Below are 19,820 nucleotides of genomic sequence, written 5' to 3'. Positions count from 1 at the left end.
ATTAATTGAAGTCTGTCAGCCTGTCACATATTCCGCCTGCTGGCTGCTATTTACCCTGCATAGAGACTCCCCTTAAAACAGCAAGGCAAGTCAAACATGCCCTTTTCTACATAGCTGGGATCAACAAACCATGTGACTGCCACCACTTACTCTACAAAGCACTGGGAGCCTGCTATGATTAAAAACATCATATCAAGCCAGACCTGGAATTAAGTTAGAGTTGACTCCTCCCTTTGAAGCAATAATAGCTTCAGCACACTCTTCTCCTTAAAAATGAAACTATTGAAACTACTACTCCAGTACGTGTGTGTGTGTGTGTGTGTGTGTGTGTGTGTGTGTGTGTGTGTGTGTGTGTGTGTTTGTGTTTGACAGAGAGGGCTCATAAGTACAAAAGAAGCCGAAATAATGTCCTTCTCACAAATGACAAAATCACCTGAGGAGAACAACAGAATAAGAACAATTTCATTTGAGTTGAAAGTAGTGCAGTGAAGTCTCTGAGCTGCACTCTAGAGGTGTCTTAGGGCTCCTGTAGAAAAAAAGAAATGTGACAGCTACTTTGAAATTAACACATTATGTCCAGTGTTATGATGATGCAACTTGTAATTTAAACGCCACTGGTAAGATTATTTGGGATAAAACATGACTAAAATGAAATAAGATGATTTAAGCACAATACTCCACTAACCCTTTAAACTGTTCTGAACTTTTCTAGTTTCACCTCCAAGCCCATTCTTCATCTTCCTAACACACACACACAAAATCCCCCACATATATGGCTGAATAGGCTGCCCCCCACAATTAAAATATCTCTTCCTGTCAGCTGCATGGCAAGGTATAATTTTCACCAATTTACTCAGTTTAGATTGTGCAATATATGAACCTTAAAAATTATCTTATTGGAAGAATTAATTCCCACAATGCTGCAGAGGTAATGTGATCAGCCATCCAGTCAGTGAGGCTAGCCGCTCCGTCAGTCTTAATGTTGGCGACGTAGCCGCTTCACAATCTCCTCTGTCATAACAGTCTGGGATCCTTCCCCCTTATTCCCCGCCCTCTCTCTCCAAAGAGAAGAAAACCCAACAAGGTAACAAAGGCTTAGAGCTGATGGATGTAAATGAATCTTCCAGGATGCGTTTGAGTGTTGGAGACTGTAATTTGCTTGTCAATACGAGGTGGTAGCATCACTCTGGTGGCTGGCAGTCTGCAAGTGGCTGTCACCAGGCATTGCTGTACCACAAGGCAATTTCACTCAATGTTTTCCTGACAGATTGGCTCTCGTCCTCAACTCACAGGAGAGGAGGCGGGTAAACTATCCAGCGCGACATGCCCCTCTTCATTAGTAGCCACACAGAGCGGGGATGAGCCCAGGACCAGCAGGAAACAATGGCTCGATCCCTGCCTGTCCTTCCCTGATTACAACTGACACCTCTCACCTAACAGAGGAAATTGTGTTCAGATTGTACCCCAATCTGTCCGGACACCTACTATATTCAATTGAGTGAAGAGGCAAGAAAGGGATTTCCCTAATTCCACAAAAGAATTTTCTATTTGGGATAGCACTTAATTTGCTGTTTGTACGCTATACCTTGCATCGCCCGTCCTTTTTACAGAACCAGTAAACAGGAGGAGGACCTTTGAGAAAGTCCTGTTTTTATCATTGGAAGCAGACTTTAGCATTTAAGCCATTTTAAAGAAAGTGTTATTGGATAAAACAGAACATCTGGGTTCTCTGTATGCAGTATCACAGCTAGGACTAAATAAATAGAAACCCTCTGCTTTCAATCAGTCAAAGCTCCATTTTCTATCGCTTGCTGTCTCTGTCTCACTGTCTTACTTTTCCAATTTCCCATCCACATCTTGAACCCTCCCTCAGTATCTTAGTTTGTGTATTTCTCTTTGAATTACTCCCATCCTCTTTTCTTTGCTCATTCTGTCTGTGTGTTGCTTTTTCCCCCCTGAATTGTCCAGGCCCATCACATCCTTGTGCTTTATAGCGCTGGAAGCCGAGCTGCTTGAGTTAAGACTTAACGCCGCAATTACCATCCTCCGTATTTGCCATGGCATCTTTCTAGGCCCATGATAAACCTGGGCCCGGCCTCAACTAATGCTCCCACTGTAAAGATGAAAAGCAGCCCACATGCTCAGCGACAACCCGGACCAGATCTCAAGCAGACAGACACATCTGAAGGAGTACTCAGAGGCTTAGACTACTAGAGTGATAAGAAAGAGTGTTACACAGTCAGGGACAAACAGGAAGAAAATGGGAGAGCAGCAAACCGCACATTATCTTTTGTTTGGATGTAAATGCCTCTGTAGTACAGATGTGAAGAAACGGCTTCCATCATTAACAAGTGAAGCACTTTTGACTTTGAAAGAGAGAGAGGGAGAGAGGAGGAGGGGAGAAAAGAGAGTACAGACATACTGTAGAGAGCAGCTGTTTCTGTGTTTATGAGCAGAGGAGCTCGGTCTTTGAAGGTAACCCAGAGCAGTGCAGCGATGCTAGCTGTGTGTGGAAGGCTGGCTAATAGGACGGCTATGTGAGCAGCTGGATAGAGTCAGTGGTGAACAGAGGGACAGATGGACAGATAGAGTGGATAATGCAGTGAGCTGCACTGAATGGGAGGGCTGGCTCTGGGGCCCCTGGGCCTGGAGAACCCACACACACCACACTTACAGATGATGGGCTGTGTTTGTGTGTGAATGTGCGAGAAAGAGAAACTGATAGACTTCAACATATACGTATACTGTAGATGTAAGATAGAGAAAGGCAAGAGGAGGGGTTAGAGCAGAGCAGGTTGGGTGCCAGCAGATGAGACAGATGTTGGGCCATACTGGAAAGCATCGGCACAGTGCACCAGGACGCCTTCTTCCACTCCAGACATCTGGGCCTAGCCTGGGTCAGCCTGCCCGGTCGCCCTGGGCAATGAGCCTGTACAAGCCTTGTGGCAAACGGGGCTGGCGCTGTGCTGCCTTTTAAATGGTGCGGAGCACTGAAGCGCACTTAATGCCCTCATATCCAGCCCAGTGCTCAGCACCCAGGCCAGGCAGAGGTGAATGAGACATTGACAGACAGACACACTCGCACACAAAGAGACAGGAATGTGTTTAAGAGTGTTGCAGTCATTAGACAATGCTCACCTCACTTAAAATGCAGAGGATATTAATTGGATTAGGAATTGCTAAGGCAATTTGTTTGTGTGTATTTCCTGCAGTTATAAATGCGCACAGCACCGTCATTGCTGGCAGCAAAAAGTCTGACAAATATCTGCCGCTGTATTTTCCAGCACATATTGCCATGCTGTGACTGACTTTTTCAAAGTAAAAAAAAGATACACATTTGTTTTTTCACTGAAAGTTTTTTTCTTATTATAAAGCATATGCTCCATCATTTGCAGAAGGAAAAACAATATTAATGCTCACTACAAGCAAATCAATGTTTTTTTTCTCATTGATTATATAGTATACTGAGCTATAGTATCAGCTTTGTTGTTTTACTAAACAAAAGGGCAGATGGTCTTAATTGCATATTATACTTCTGAGATGTCTAGCATTATTGGCAGAGTGTGTGATTTCAGTGTAATGTCGCAGGCAGAAAAGTGAACCTCCCCGTTTAACCTCTGCTGCCTTCAGAGGGCTTGTTTTTAATTACCAGAGGCTAACAGGCTGACCTTGGGCGTGCTGCTCTCACTTTGAATCCATGCTTGCTGAGATCTGCTCCGCTCTACTGGGAAGCAGGGAATGATGGGGTCAGAAGGAAGACCTTAGATGTTGTGTTAGCATGTCTTCTCATTTAAGTGTCTTGTATCTGTATTAAGAAACAATGTTTTATGAAAAAGGCAAAACCTGTCAAACACCCACATTGCAATCACATTAGCTGTTATATTCATGTTGCTATTTTTTTATTTGCATACAAGATGTCCCATAGTGTGCGGCTCTATTACATGTGGCTTAGAATATGTATATTTTTATATTTTTCCCTGATCAAATAGAGCAAAACAACTAGTGTAAAGGGGGAAAAAAGGAAACGGAAGGGTCTTGAGCTCCATTCAGGCTTTCGCCTTCTCCTTCAGTACCCCAGAGTTTGAGTATTGACTTTCAGCTTGACCCTAAATACCATGAACCTTTTGCTGCCCCTACCTGGCAAGTAGATATGAATAAGGGGTTATTAGATGTGAGAGAGTCAATTGGGGGAAGTGGGCAGATGTCTTCTGCTTAGGGAGGCCAGCCTTGGCAGGATGCATAATCCCTCAGCTTTTGACACCACAATGCCTTTTAAATTGACAACTTCCTGTTCTGTTTTATGAGGTTGTTGTTTCTAACTTGATTATGTATTGGGAGTCAAACAATAATTTTGTAATGCATTGTAAATTACATTTTATTTTTCACCGAGACATACCCCAATGCTAAGGCAAAGGTCTCCAGACTTCACTCCTTGAACACTGAGGCATTCCATACCTGCCCTTGCGCAGTGTATGGTGGGTTAACACACCTTTCATCTGTCTCTCCCCCTGATTTTATTTATTGTTCTTTGGCTCTTGGAGGCAGAATGTTCCTTGTTAAAAGGATAAACATTGATTCTCACTCCATGGCACTGACCCGATAATCAGTGCTGAATAGGGGCACCCTGACTGCGTCTAATTTTAGGCAATGCCTAATTATGCTGCTTTTCCGGGAGAATAAAGTTCTTCTCGCTCAAGGTCAGGGGCATGCTCGTCAACAGGCCTGTTAGCAAACATCTGTCCAGCAGACTCCACTTCCGCTCCTCTACTAACACTAGCCTGAAGTGACATCCAGTGAATGGAGACTCCCCTCTCTCTCTTTCTCTGTCGCACCCCCGCACCCCCCCCCCCCCCCCCCCCCCACACACACACACACACACACACACACACACACACACACACACACACACACACACACTGATACACAGAGTGCCTTTACCACTGACATTAACTAAGTCTAGCTCAGATGTGAAGAAAATAGAGTTGGCTCCTGTGTCCATTCCTGTTGGAGACAAAAGGCTGTTTGTGAGGGAGGTGGGGCAGTGCTATCATTGTAGGAACATAATCGGTCTGTCATTTCCGCTGCCCATGCACTGTTGTTATCCCCAGGTCCCCTGGAAGAATGGACCTTTTGTACTGCCGCTTATGTGGCAGCGATAAAGTTTCTTACAGGAGCACATATGTGTTTATAACTGGAGATATGTGCGCGGACATAAAGTGCTTTGTTTGGCTTTAGTCTGCATCCACACTGTCAAAGGTGAGGCCAGCGGGGCCGGGTCGCTTTTTCCCATCCAGACAAACGCAGTCTGTATGTGACCAGTCGAACCAGGAAATGAACAGGGTTTGCGGATTGTTCAGAGGAAGAGAAATTAGATTCATTCTGACAGCACCATCTGACTGGATAACGCAAAAAAGCCACAAGGTTTACCTAGTGTGAGGATAGCGGGAGGCCAGTGGGGGAGCTAAGGGGCGCTATCTGTCTGATGAAGTGAGGTCTAAGGCTACATGGAGTAACACTCTTTCTCAGACAGTAGCTCTATTTGACAGACCCCTGCCATTTGCAGCAGGAGACAAAAGCCAATCTCATACCTTACCTGGTGGCCAATACATACAGACCTGGGGCAAAAAAGAACTCCTGGCAGTGCCAGAGTGCTGGGCACAGAAAATGATCATCAAAGATGTCTGGTGTTATTTGTTTCAGGTCGTGGTGATATGAAAATGGGTGCACAAATTCATGTCAAGACGTTAAACTGTAGCTTTATCCAAGATAAAGGATGACTTACTATGTCAAAAATCTGATCCAACCAACAGTTAGCAGTCTGTGGCTCACCAGATTTTTTTCTAATACTTCCAAACCCTCATATCAACGTCTTTAACCACCCTTTTTTAGTATATGCCACATAATCAGCCCAGTGGTGGAAATGTAAATTGGGCTTTCAGAGTTCAAACCTGTCACAGGCCCAACTGTTATTGAGTGCTTCGCCCAGTCATCTGAACCACCCTCTTGTGTGGTAATGTCACCAACAGTTGGACATCTTACTGATTTATCGCCAAGGAAAATAACGGTGATTACATCAGAGTTCTTTGTACAGGTTTCTAAGCCGTAATAATGCATGTGTTTAATGTATTCTGTGATGGCAGTCCAACTGAGGTTGGGTTTCTAACATTGTGGAATGGGACTGTCTCACATGGCTGTGTGGAGACGAATCCCAGGCCAGAAACTTCAATAGAAAGCTGTGTAGATCTAGAGAAATGAGAGATCTTTGCTAACACACTTGCATCCAGGCTGCAAACTTTTCTCTGTGATGAGTGGAAAATAGAGGCTCCAAGTATTTTGAATGAAAGCCATCTCTGTGTGGTTTTTAAGACTGCTGTCTCTCTCTGGGTTCAGCCTTTGAAATACAGTTAAGACCTTTGATGGAGGTTCTCTGCCAGCCTCATGGAAAGAGAGGAAAGACGTAAAAGAGAGAGGGAGATGAAGGCCGACATAGAAGCAGAGCGAGTTCTAGGGAGAGGAAAAGACAGACTATAAAACTTTGAATGTTTGCTGGATTTGGATGTTAACGGGTTTCTCCACCTCCCTACAGCAACTGTATGCCGCCCAGCTTGCCAGCATGCAGGTCTCTCCTGGAGCCAAGATGCCTCCACTCCCTCAACCCCTCAATGCCAGTGGGCCCATTTCTCCCTCTTCTCTGAAGAATGACAAGAGTTCCTCCAGCCCCATCACTCACATCAAGGTACAACCCTCAACTCCTTCAACCTGCCCACCCACCAGCCTAGACCTTGAGTGGTACTTGACCTAGCCTAGCCTAGTTGGTGCTCTCTGAATATAGAAGCATCTACACTGCTCACTACTTCAGTGTTACAGCCGGCCGGTGCTGAGCCCAGCCTTTAACAGGCCATCAATCTGTGGGGCTTTAACAAGGCCCTCTCTCTCTTAACCAGACTTCTGTGGACACGGTTGCTATGGCTATGGCTGCTCCAAGCCAGTAATTTGTGGAACACATGGTTTCTAATTTATTTTTTTCACAGTGAAAACTTATTTTCTTCCTTTTTTCGTAACTGAAATGGAATAAATCCATTACAACAGTGCTATACAAATGCTGAAAAAAGTTAAGTGAAAAGTGGAATTGACGACTTTGTTTGCCTTGTAAACAAACCAAATGCAGGATGTGTGTTTGCTGCTGCTGTATGGCATGGCTCCACTAGACCTCCATGCAGAGGAAAGGCCATGTACATCATCCCCACTTACTGAGACTATAATCAGTAACATACGCCCATTTGGAGTAGTTTAGCGTAATAATATCACAATGAAGAAAGACCATAAATCATGTCATAGGAGGAAGGCACTCTGGCTTTCTCTTCACACACGCATACACAATCCTCCAGGTCTCCTGTCTCGTGGGATTTCAATTCAAATGTTATTTCATCACATTAATAATACAATTCTCTATTTGTCAGATTACATGGATGCCAGTTAGGCCATTATTAATACAAAGCTAATTCAAGTGAAAATATTACAAATATTTCCAAATATCACAAAATTGAATAAAATTAATTATACATAAATGGAAAGTAAACATATACAAAGTCCAATGAAATCAGATTGCCTTTAGTACTGTTTGTCTGCTTTCAGCTTCATTGCATGACAAACTGTTATTGGCACAGAAATAACAAGGCCTTGGGGCAGTCTATGCTTGAGCCATATGTTTGGACAAGGAGACACTTGGGCTTTGAAAAAGACTGTTAACGACAGCGTGAGCCCTAATCTGATTTAAAAGACTGCTGTATACACAGTGGTTTATACTGTGCAAAGTGACATTTCTCTTCTTGGATGCAAATGTTTGAGTTGTTTCTATTCAGAATCATTCAGCATTTATTGTATTTTAAGCAACAGTGCATATTGATTTTCGTGTGCCTTAGCTTACAGGGCAGTTTGTCCATTATCTCAGAATTTTCTTATATTTCAGGTGATGAAATATTCTAAATATGAATTGATGATATTTTAAATGTTTCATTCGGATTAAATCTTAATTTATGCAAATATGGTATTAAACATGTATCTTAATGTTTTAATATTTGGAAAAAATTAAGTTTTTCTTTTCAACATGAGTTTGCACACAATTACTGCCAACTTTGCACAGATTGTCAATGATAACTTGTATAGGTTACTTAAAGTTACTCTTGTTTTGTGTGCATTTATCCTACTCTTAAGAGTTCAGTGTTTAAACTATTTCAAGCAAAGGAGCAAGCTCTGGAAGGCCTCCCATTGTTTATCTGCAGGTACCCATAGAAAATGCATGCTTGGTTCCAGTAGTCCAGCTGCTTAGGATGACACCTTAGAATATATGCATCCTCTTCTTACCTCATCTCAGAACTACACTATTGAGTTTTTCTCCAAGTCAAATCATATATATATATATTTTTTAGGAATAGGCATATCAAAGCACATGATAAAACCAAATATGCACAAATGAGGACTAAAATTAGAAAACAAGTTAATGAAGTAGATAATGTAAGTCGACATCTGATGAATGGAACAGCTGTCTTTGATCATTGGCACCGCCGTTATCTGGTCATTATTTATTCTTCGAACCAGAGTACAGACACAGAGAGCAGAGAGGAGGAGAGGGAGAACAGATGAAGACGTACAGAAAGACAGAATCTGCTTTAATTAGTGTGAACAAAGGCACTGGGCAACTGTGAAGAAGATCGCAGTGGCACAGCTCCTAAGGAAGGATGGATGAGGAGAAGAGAGGAAAAAAGAGAGGGAAAAACCAGAGAGGAGGTGTGGGTCAAGATAGGGTTCCTATAATTAACCAGGAACAGAGGAGAATTGTGCTGTCTGGGGATCCTGAGCCCCACCAAAAATGGAGGGGAGGGCACACCTACTAACATCTGTCTCCTCTCAATACTCCTGCTCCCGTAGGAGGAGGGAACACAGCCGCTCAACCTGTCTGCTCGGCCAAAGACGACGGACCTGGTGAAATCCCCCACATCCCCGACACAAAACCTGTTCCTCGGCAGTAAAAGCAGCCCCAACAGTCTGCTCAGCAAGGGTGGTATCCCCGGCCAGTTCATAGGAGGCCTGGGCCGGGGCTCATCTCTGGGTAAGACCTTTACTTCACAAACAAGATCCCACCCAAGCACACAGATTTGATCAGTTCAAACACACACTATGTACTCACATCCAGGGAGACCACATTGTGTTAGGTTGTATCTCTCGCAAATAAATGCCACTGTTAGGATGTTGTGTGAAGTTGTCTTTTTCTGTTTTGGCAGTGTGTGTTCTAGTGGACTAACTCTGTTATGTGTGTGTCTAGATATTCTGTCCAGCCTAAACTCTACCGCGTTGTTCGGGGACCAGGACACAGTGATGAAGGCCATCCAGGAGGCTCGGAAAATGAGAGAGCAGATCCAGAGGGAACAGCTGCAACATCACCAGCAGGGCATGGAGGCAAAGCTGTCCGCCCTCAGTTCAGTGGGCCTCAACAACTGCAGAGTTGACAAGGTTAGAGCTACTATCATATAGTCTGTCTCTGTTTTATCCCTGATTCAGCTATTCTCCATTGCAAGCTTTTTCCATAAAGCAACAAAAAAAAAAGTTGACCACAAAGAATGCTCAGCTCACACCGCGAGTAGTGGAGGAAAGAAACTATTAAAGAAAGTGGAACATGGTGATTTGGATCTATCAGTAATTCTTAAGGATACATTTTTTTTTTTTATCTGTGTCCAGGGTGGTCAAATTGATAAGAGCTGGCATAGTTCAGTGTGTACATGAGTGTTTATTCAAATTAGTATGAATATGCTTGTGTGTGAGTGTGTTTAGAGGGCTCAGCGTTGTTGATGTTGGTGTGAGGGCCGTGACAGGCCATGGCGGTGCCCGGTGTGGGTTAAGAAGACTCTGATGTCTATGCCCAATTAAAGCAGACTTGCAGCCCTCTCCGTCCCCTGACACAGGATGGGGCTGCTTTGTACCAGGAGCACACACTCCCAGGGATTCCCTTTAAAAATATCTTCAATCGATGAGTCAATCAAGGAGAGAAAAAAGCTGTCCTCCTCTCTTCAGCTTGATGCCATGTTGCCAGTTGGCTGTGAGGAGCAGGCAGGAACTGGGAGCGATGCTCATTAATATTTCAGCACCTGACACTTTCAACCAACAGCCTCAACTAGGTCAATGTATATGTAAAAAAGTCAATGAATATCTATTTTGATTTCCCTCTAATTTGGTGTTTGGAAGAGATCACTGTCTATGCAGGTGGCAATCAACTATGCTCCTAAAAAATAGCAAAAAATTCGTTGCAGCCCACAGAGAAGACAGAGACACAGCCTCTCCTAACCCAAACAAAAACAAAAAATTAACAATAATCAGTCTATCCATTATCAAATTTATTTGTAGTGTCATAAATGCTCCATGTCACAATTTCTCCCAGAATTTAAACAAGAAAACAGGCCACTTTCTTTGTTTGGATACAACATGGCATGTGAGGCTTTGAGCATGAGAACGCAGGAGCTGGTACAGCTGCCTCCCTACCTCTCAACTAAGGGGAGCCTGTGGTCAACCAAGCAGTCAAATCTGCCTTGACATGAAAGCCGTAACTGAACAATGCCTGTAAAGAGCCGTTTTCAACCAGCAGCACACACCTACAGCTTCATTGTCCTTTGCAGGTAGAGCTTAACTTTTTTTTTTGTTACTCCCTGCTTAGTCTTTTGTTTACGATTTTGTTTGGTTTCCTCCTAATTTTGGACTTGTCTGTTCAACTTATGTTAAAGCTATCATCTCAGACGAATAGAATGCTTTTTTCCTTGTTTTTCTAAAGGGATTTGCTGCTTGAAATAGTTAGTCACTCTTCACCTGTAATCTACCTTTTGTCTGTGCATGCCACCTGAGTATGGAGAGCATGTTTTCAAGAGCGAGTGTGTGTGTGTGTGTGTGTGTGTGTGTGTGTGTGTGTGTGTGTGTCTTGGGGGGCAAGGTAAGTGAATGTCAAGTAGTGATACAAATTCAAAATATTATTTAAGAAATGAGTATACTAATAGAATTATAGTATTGGTAACACACAAACTAAATGCCAAATAATATAGCAAGTTCAGGTGGAAAAAGTGATCGTTGCATTGCATTTGAAGTCATTTAGGCGTACACAGCCGCTTCTGTTTTCATTACAGCATCATTTATTGTCTTGTTGAATGACACCTTAACCGAGCTCATGCTTGAGTCCCCGCCTCGTGCAAATCATAGTGAGATATCGCCACCACTGGCCCTATTAGGGTGGTGTGAAATGAGAGGCACGCTTTATCAAGTCAGCTAAAAGAATTGCCCCATCATCTTCATCCTTCGGCTGCAATAAAGAACAGTAAGCTGTAATTCAGCGGTGAAATGAGACAGAAGGAGAGATAGTCTTTTGCTGATACAAGCCCACGAAGTAGAAAGGTTTGAATGCCCCTGATAAAAGCTTTCACTTTGGTCAGTTTCAGAATATTAATATTTCAAGAAAGCGCCTCTCACCTGACATAAATATGGTGCGGTGTTTAATAGCTCCCCCCCTCCCAGTGTCTTGTTTGGAAGTTTATCATAGAGAGAGCTTACATGAAGAAGAATCTGGAAAGGTAACATTAATGGGATTAAGGAGAGGTTAAGATCATCCAGCGTGGCTGTTAGAAGGGGATATTAAATATTGATTTATCCCACTGTAATGACCGGGGAGAGGAGTGGTTCTAAGTGCTGCTTACAGATGGATCAATTTATCTTTTCATAAAAAGTGTGTCGGAACAGTACAATGCATTCCTCCCTAACCTTTATCACTATGACTCTAGCTCTCTCTCCCTCCCTGGTCATTGACCTAGGAGAACATGGTGTAGATCAGACTCTCTGTTCTACACGATACGAGCCTTTAACCTGAGGATATGTAAAATATTCATAGATTACAGGAGCGGATTTTCTTTCTAGTCTTTTCATTTGTCTGTTTTTACTACATCCCATCAGTACAATAAAACCTTTTACAACCCTACTGCAATTTACCTTTTTGAAATATTTATCTAAAGGTGTTATTGTCTGCGGAGGGCAATTACTTTGTTCCATTATTTACCATCTCCTCCTCACCCAGTGGAGGCTTTTACCTAGATTGTGCCAGAATGCCTACAGGTCAAATACAGTACATCTGAATCCATTTGTAACCATTTGAATTGTTTCCCTCAATTATGCACTGTAGCTATAACCGGACATGCTGTTTTTTCAGGGTCACGGGTGAATAAATATGAAGCATCTGTATCACTCATGTTTTCACTCAGATGGTGAATGCAAAGATTCAACCATGTTTCCATCTTGTCATCAACATTTATGGCCTATTGGAATATATGGCCAGTAGATCAGGGACCGCTGATAAATATTCATTGGCTGAAATAATATTTTTCTGAGAAATTTAGACAATGTATTCACGTTAATTGGTCTGAATCCAAACCCATCGATTTGAAATTGAACTAAATCAATTGGAAGATGTTTCTTTGCCCTTGTTATCCTTAATATGTTCAGACAGCATATCATCTCTCATATCGAAGTTTACCTGTAAATGTAACCAACCATAACATTCAAATAACTCACGAATCTATTGCTTCGTCTTATCTTGTCAATACAGAAGTGGTCAAGTGTAGCCAATTAGCAGCTTTGCCAGAACGCATACAAGTTGCTGCTGGACCTTGTTGCAGAAAAACAGTATACTTGTCTGTAAACGGAAAATTGTAAGATACCTGTAAATGAGCACATTAATTAATTTTGCTTGGAAATGTGTGTTAATTCAATTTCATCCTCGGCAAACTGTTGCGTCCGTGACAAAAGAAAATAAGTATTTTCACTTTAAATTTCAAATTGTTCAATGTAACTAGTTAAAAAGCACACCATAGGCTAAGCAGAGATGAAGAGATAAGTCTTATCACATTTTGGGTCACTGACTGCCTTCACCCAAATATGCAGTTCATTGGCCCTAGGTCATTAGGTAAGCCTAGTTGTTGAACTCTGTATTGTCAGGTATGACACATTTCTATATGGATGCATCAATTTCTCTTAAATTGCGATTGACGTTGCATATGCGATGCCCTGGAGGTTGAGTGAGATAAAATATATTCCTCTGCTGACATGTCCCTAACTGGAATCAAAAGGTGAAAGGCCAGTGTATTAACCTATTGAACTGCCCTTTTTTGCCCTGAAGCACCTCCTTTCCTCGGTATTGATGACTACAATTGGTCCTTTAGCATGTCCCAAAGCTCATCCTCTAAATATTCAAATGGAGCTTACACTGGTGCTCCACAAAATCCAGACTCCTAACCTATTGGCTATAGTGGTTATACTGGTCTCTCCTCTGTATGTGTGTAATTGTGTGTGCATGCACGTGTGTGTGTGTGTATATGTGATGCCAGGGCTCTATTCAGGCAAAGCCCTCACAAAGACTTTGAATATAATCTTGTCTGGTCTGCAGCCCTGGAAGCAATTTTCTGCTCCTTTTCGGCTGCTGTCTTGGAAATTGCAAACCAAGGCGTTTTGGCTGCAATGTAAATCCTTGGCATACAAGGGTTTGCCCATCCAAATTAGATTATGCTTAGCTCCCAGACACTGGCTGTAGCCAGCAAGTGCTATTGTGAAGATTGCTTACATTAATGCTTTGTCCAATTGTTCATGTTTGCCAAAAGAATAAAAATAATGTATGACTCTGGATAATATGTGCATGTGTGTTTGTGTCTGCGGGCTCCTATCCCAGGTCCGGTCTTTAGCTCTGTCTCGCCTCTCTCGCAGAAAGACATCAAGACTGCATCTTGGTTGGGTCATTTGGCGGTGGTGGCTCCATTATTTTCTGCAGTTGTCATTTTACATGGTGAATTTCTGGCCAGCTTCTGTTGCTCAGAAATGCTGCTGGCCCCGGTGGCTAAGACCTGTGATGCCGCACTCACCGCAAGGCACACACAACAAAGGACGAGGAAAAGAATAGGCCACAATGACCATTTATAGTCTATGGTATTGTTGCAGTAGGAGCATAATGGCTGCAGTGTCCAACAAGTCTTGAGGTTTTGTCCATACGTGAAAGGGGTTTTTGTAATGCCGCAGTTTCTAATGTCCTGCTGTTTGCAACCTGGAGGGTTTGATAAGGCAGGAGATTTCAGACCAACTTAACATTCCCTGGAGGACCCAGTGAACAGTTCTGGATCATTGAGGATTGGAAACCCGTAAAACTACATGATGTCAACACAAATGATCTCAGCAGTGCGGAGAAGAACGTAGGAATTGAACACTGAGTCATAAATGGGTCACACGGAGAGAAAGTTGCATATTACACATACAATTTTCAACATCTCATTCTGTTGAAGATGACACAAAATTGCAAGGTTTTTTACTCAACAAAATAGGTATAATGCATTGAAGATTATCTTGAAATGTCCTAAAGTAGACACAACAGCATGTAGAAGAAATCCGGTTGTTTAGACTAAATGCACATTTCAAATTGGCACTGAAAGGTCACATTTTGTGGGTTTGACTTGTTTTCTCATCTTGAATAATTACAGCATATCCTTTTATTAAAAACAAACAATAAACATTAAATTGGCAGAAAGCCCAGAGTAGAGTTACCTCACAATTTTTTTAAAACATACTTTAAGCCCCTAATTTAATTAAAGGCCATTCCTCCCTCTGTTTTAAACAAATGAGGTGATGCCCTGGCAGTACAAATTGGACTGGAATAGCTGGCCATCTCTGCGCCGTGTGGTGTTGAGGACAACTACTATAGAACAGATGCCAGCCTTTTGTGGCTGCTACTGTTGATTTTGCTGCTGCCTGCATTAGCCTTAGCAAAGGGAGAGCTCCGGGTAAAAAGAGAGCAACATTCTGCATGAAAGTAACTGTGGGTTATACCGCATGGCTGGATGTACTTAACATTTAAATGGTTCAAAACTAGCAAAAACTACTGGAAAGCTGCAGACTTATAAATGACATTGCAACTGGTTACAATAAAAATATAGAACAGATGAGGCGCTGAGCTGTGAGGAGCTGTAGCCATGTTAAAGTGCAGTCTTTGTCTCCATCAGGGCTGGGACAGATTGTTGAGGGGTTTAGCCTGAGACCCTCAGAGAGAAGACTCTGAGGGCCACAGACCACAGTGATGACTGACACTTGATACACAAAGCCCTGTATTGTGGTCAGAGAGCCATTGCCTTCAACTTGCCACGTACCAGGTGTGTGATATAGCCAGAGCCAGTTCTGCACATTATCACACATAAGTGGCTGTTTAGGGTCCTGCATCTGTTGAAGGTTGCAATGATGAAAATTTCAAACATATGCAATCACATGCTTTCAACAATAAAGGAAACATGGATGAGATTTGACCTATAGTTTAGAGATCTTGGAAAGTAAAGGGGTTACAGCTGTCACAGAAAGGGCTAAAAATGTAATTTACTGTATGTACACTAAACAGCCAAAAAATAACCAGACTATTATATGACTTTAAGTTGGCAACTGGTTATAGGAGTAAAATGTGTCATGCCTGCCAGCTGGTTGAAAGAAATGTAGCAGTTCTCTCTTCAGATAATCATTCTGATGTCAAAATGTTTTTGGCGAGCAAACATGCCAACTTAATCTGTCCTTGTATCGTCTAGTTTACGTTATTCCTTTTTTTCAATATGAAGTCAGTTCATTTTGTTGCCAAAATCACACAAAAGAGCCCAATCAGTTAATTACAACAATCATAACAACGGTGAATTGAAATATAACAAAATTAATTAAAGCACGTTTTGGACCTAACCTAGATTCTATAATATATAACATAGGCCTGGTTTGTCTATTTTAATCAAGGTATACGGGACTTAGAAAAAGTTACATCATACTCATAGTAGTGCATTCATTTCTATGATGTTAAATGAAAAACTTTAATCCAGATTAAGATAGTTGTCATTTTGTCATTTTGACCAAACAAATTGAGCAAACTCCAAAAAATGTCCCGCTAATCTGCACCAGAGTCTACTTTACTCTTCTGTGTATTTTTCTTTCATCTCTATTTGAACAATCCCAGGCCATATGGCTTTGCCTATAGCCTTGAGCTATTTACAAAGGATAGAGTGAAGGAGTGTCAATGCGTTGCCTAAATATAGGGCAGGAGTAAGCACAATGCACAGGGCCGTCGGCCACCCGCCTCTGCCCAGAATACACCCTGTGGGCAGAGCAGCAGGCCTCCGGCACATGTTCTGCGGCCGGCCAGATTAAAGCTCTCTTTACAGCATTGACGAGGGCTCTTCTGGGTTCCCTCGCCCAAGAAGTTGCAGAGACTCCACTATCTCTCCTCTTCATACTTCTCTCTCTTCCTCCGTGACTCATGACAACACAGGACTGGCTCATGACATCACTTGGCGGCCATGTGAAACTGAACTAAATGCATCTGTTACCAAACTTTGAAGACAAAAGACTGCACAGGCAGGGCAGATGAGATTATTGTGGGTGGCAGTTTTCCACTGCAGCTCAGAGTGCATTGCTATAATTTTAGTTGTGGGATGGAGAGCTGCATGCTGAAGTCATTTGAGGGAGGGACCGTTTGTTTGCCAGCGGTCGTGGTCAGAATGGCAGGGGAATAATGTGTACTGTTACATCTTTTGTTTCCTATCTCTTTATCTTAAATTTTACTTTTATCTTCTGTTGTTCCCTTGTACTGTACACCTTTTTAAATCAGCCGCATACACTCCCTCTTTTCCTGGCTGGATGGCCAGCTTCCCTAGATACTGCATGTCCTTTGCTACTTCTCTGTGTCAGAGTGATCAGTAAAAATTTAATGACACTATAAAATAATAAAAGTGCCATTAATTTATCACAGCACTTGATGCGTGGGCAGTAAAGAAGCATTAGTTCACTGAATATTTTCAAACCTTAAAACAAAACCCTGATGCTCTGCAGATAATTTATGGCCCTAATTTCCACTCTAATTCTAATTCACAGATATAAATTACCAAACTTATAACCAATAAGTATATTAAGCTCAGTATATAAAATTTTATGAAAATTTGTGATACCATATTGCACAGATTTTCTGATATTAATTAGCACGCTAACACAATGAAGGGATGAATACTGACTGTAACTACCACATATCAAATATGTAAAGTCCTGACTTTTATTAAGTATATGAACATGTTTTGATATACAGTTACAACAAAGAAACACATAATCATTTTTATGTCAAAGCTACCTCAAAGAACCCCCCAACAAGAGACTCATTCAGTCTAGCTCCCAGCTGTCTAATGTGCTGATGTTCACTAATCATATGACTTTGTGCGATGGAGAAAGAAGTTTAACACTGAGCTAGTTATTAATGAAATTCACTGATGGATGGGCCCTGTTCACTCTCCTTCTCAGCCCAACATGATGCTTAATGATCATGAGTTTATAAAAGGACTTGATTGATCATGAGGGACCAACGAAGCGTAGAAGAGGGACGAGATGACTACTTTATTACAGACATACAGTACCCATGAACGCTGTGTCTTCCTAGCGGACTGTCCAAGTAACATCAGAGGCAGCACCATTGCCCATCCAGCTAATCGCACATCAGTCACTTTGTCATCGGGCTGCTAGCTTCTTTCATTAAGAGCAATAATGTGGCTGGGTGATGAATACAGATCGGTGCATGTGTTGCTTTACGCAGAATGTGACACCGAGAGAAGCACCACACTCCATCTTCTCTTTACAAAGCGTTCTCTTGCCCAGCAGGGACCACCACATATGTCATAATTAGAAAACACTTAAGTAAGCAAAGGGCCGTCAGATAGACAGGCTCTAATCACAGGCCATAAGCAGGTAGTGGTTAATTGTATATCAAAATCACTCAGCTGGCCATAAAAAATGACTTCTCCTTCAAGTATGATGGTAAATTGCAGTGCTCTTTCTGTCTCTTTCGCAGTCCTTTCTTTTGAGGAATAGTTCTTGAATAAATAAAAGCATGGGGAAAATCAAAATACTGTGAAAGGCCTCAAATGGATTTTAACTATCTTCATCCTTCAGCTTGTCATTTTTTTTTTTTAACTCTGAAGGAAAAAAAAAACATACAAAAGAAAAAAAGATCACAGATTTTTTTATATTTTTTTTTAAAAATGTGCTGTAATGGTTGTTGTTGACCACATGATTTTACTTATCAGGAAAATATATCAAAATTCCTCAAATGCAGCCGTAAAAACAAATATCTTCTCTTACAATAGATAGGTCTGCTTCATTTTTGAGCACCTTCTCCTGTCGGTGGGGGGAAAAAAACTTCCATGTCGGCAAAAAGTAAAAAAGTAACAAAATGGTGCAATGTATTACAAAGAAGGGGCTAAAAGATTAATGTGTGTGTCAGGGGAGCTGTTAGTATTGTGTGGGGACTACCTGAATTTCTGTTCAGACTGCATGTGATAGGCATGTTTAGAAAAGAAAAAGGCAGAGGTCAGTGCAGACAGTACATCTTTGGCAGAGATTGAACGCTCACCCTGGGAGTAAAACAAATGCTTTTTTTCTGAATGGTGGCAACATGCCTGCTTTTAGTGTCATCCAGGCGAAACCTAGCGGGGGAGAGATTATTTGTATCATGCAGAGTCAAAGTGTCCATCTCCTAGTTGAGTCTTTAGAGAGGAAGACAGCCCTTTGCTAATGCCCTGTGTATTCACTGAGGAAGTAGGTCATTCAACAATGGAGCCAGCAGCAGTCGGCACTCTCCCCTTGCATAATACATTAAGTGTAATGTGCAGCAACTATTCAGAGGCCCCCCGAAAGCTGTTATTTTATTCTGTAAATGCACACGGACATGACATTTAATATTGTCACGGAGCGCTGAATGACAGGGTTTCATTGTGCGTCAAGTACAACATGATGCCAAGTTTAATCTGAGCACAAAGCGACATGACAAACGGGAAAACACGGTGTGTTCTCTAAAGCATGAACTCTGAATAAATGATGGGCGCTGAGCTCTGGGCACTGTAGACTGGAAGGGAGGATGTAAGGAGAAGATTACAGAGGAAAATCTGAGCACTGCAAAGAGGGCCACGGCCCCATTGTGTGCCTCGGATCACAAAGTATCCTTCTGTAAATCTATTTACAGCACCCCTGGCCCTCACTGTCTCTCTGCCTCCTGTCATCCATTATAGCAGCTGCTGAATAGAGAGATGAGAGGAAAAAGCTACATCTAGCTCATGTCAAAAGAGCAGCTCTTCAAAAGAACCTCTATTTACCAAAGACACTTTTTTTCTTTTCAAATTTTCAGATTCCTGATGGGGTTATTTTTACAATTCTATCACTGTACAAATGTGTGTATGTGCTTGTCCATGTACCTGACTGTTTGTGTTTCCCTGTAGGAGAGGGCGCATTTTGAGAGCATCGGGCACCACCTTGGCAAGCTGGGTGAGGAAGGAAAGATCGGCCACAGAGTTATTGACCTCACCAGGCCAGAGGATCTTGATGGTAAGGCCATATTTGTGTTTTTCTCTTTTTTTTAATGCACGTAATTGACTTAATAAAGTTAAGTGGATTCTCTATAGACCAAATCTAAACTTTAAAAGCAAAAGGAGTTGGCTGATAAAGCCTGCAACTCCATGTTGGTGGTGATGGTAGAGTGTATGGGTGTGTGCAGAAACGTGCGTATGTGTGAGGGAGATGTGGGGGTTGGGGTGAAAGCCGTTTGAAATGAGCCGTGGCTCCGAGGTTTTCACAGGTAGGTGAGTGGAGGACAAGGGTGCCTGAGGACAAAGCTGGCTTTTTTCCAAGCTCAGCTCCTGTTGCTGTTGTGCTTGTTTGAGGTCCTGGGCACAGGGGTGTAAATTTGGGTTGCACCA

General features: G+C 42.2%; 1 protein-coding gene across 5 annotated transcripts in view; it reads left to right on the top strand.

Annotated features, from left to right (window-relative positions):
• The window catches only part of sox6 (SRY-box transcription factor 6), a 132,526-nt gene that overhangs the window by 99,073 nt on the left and 13,633 nt on the right, over positions 1 to 19,820 (top strand). For all 5 annotated transcript variants that reach the window (XM_068730227.1, XM_068730230.1, XM_068730229.1 and 2 more), the window contains 4 exons: positions 6,587 to 6,736; positions 8,929 to 9,109; positions 9,323 to 9,510; positions 19,344 to 19,449. In XM_068730227.1, the coding sequence (XP_068586328.1) occupies positions 6,587 to 6,736; positions 8,929 to 9,109; positions 9,323 to 9,510; positions 19,344 to 19,449 (625 nt within the window). The remainder of the gene's footprint in view (positions 1 to 6,586; positions 6,737 to 8,928; positions 9,110 to 9,322; positions 9,511 to 19,343; positions 19,450 to 19,820) is intronic.

Source organism: Cebidichthys violaceus, unplaced genomic scaffold, assembly GCF_023349555.1.
Source record: "Cebidichthys violaceus isolate CVI_PGR_0920_01 unplaced genomic scaffold, fCebVio1.0.p SCAF_5, whole genome shotgun sequence".
In the NCBI taxonomy this organism is placed as follows: domain Eukaryota; kingdom Metazoa; phylum Chordata; class Actinopteri; order Perciformes; family Stichaeidae; genus Cebidichthys; species Cebidichthys violaceus.
The sequence above is the reverse complement of the archived record's forward strand: the minus strand, read 5'-3'. Positions and strand labels throughout refer to the sequence as shown.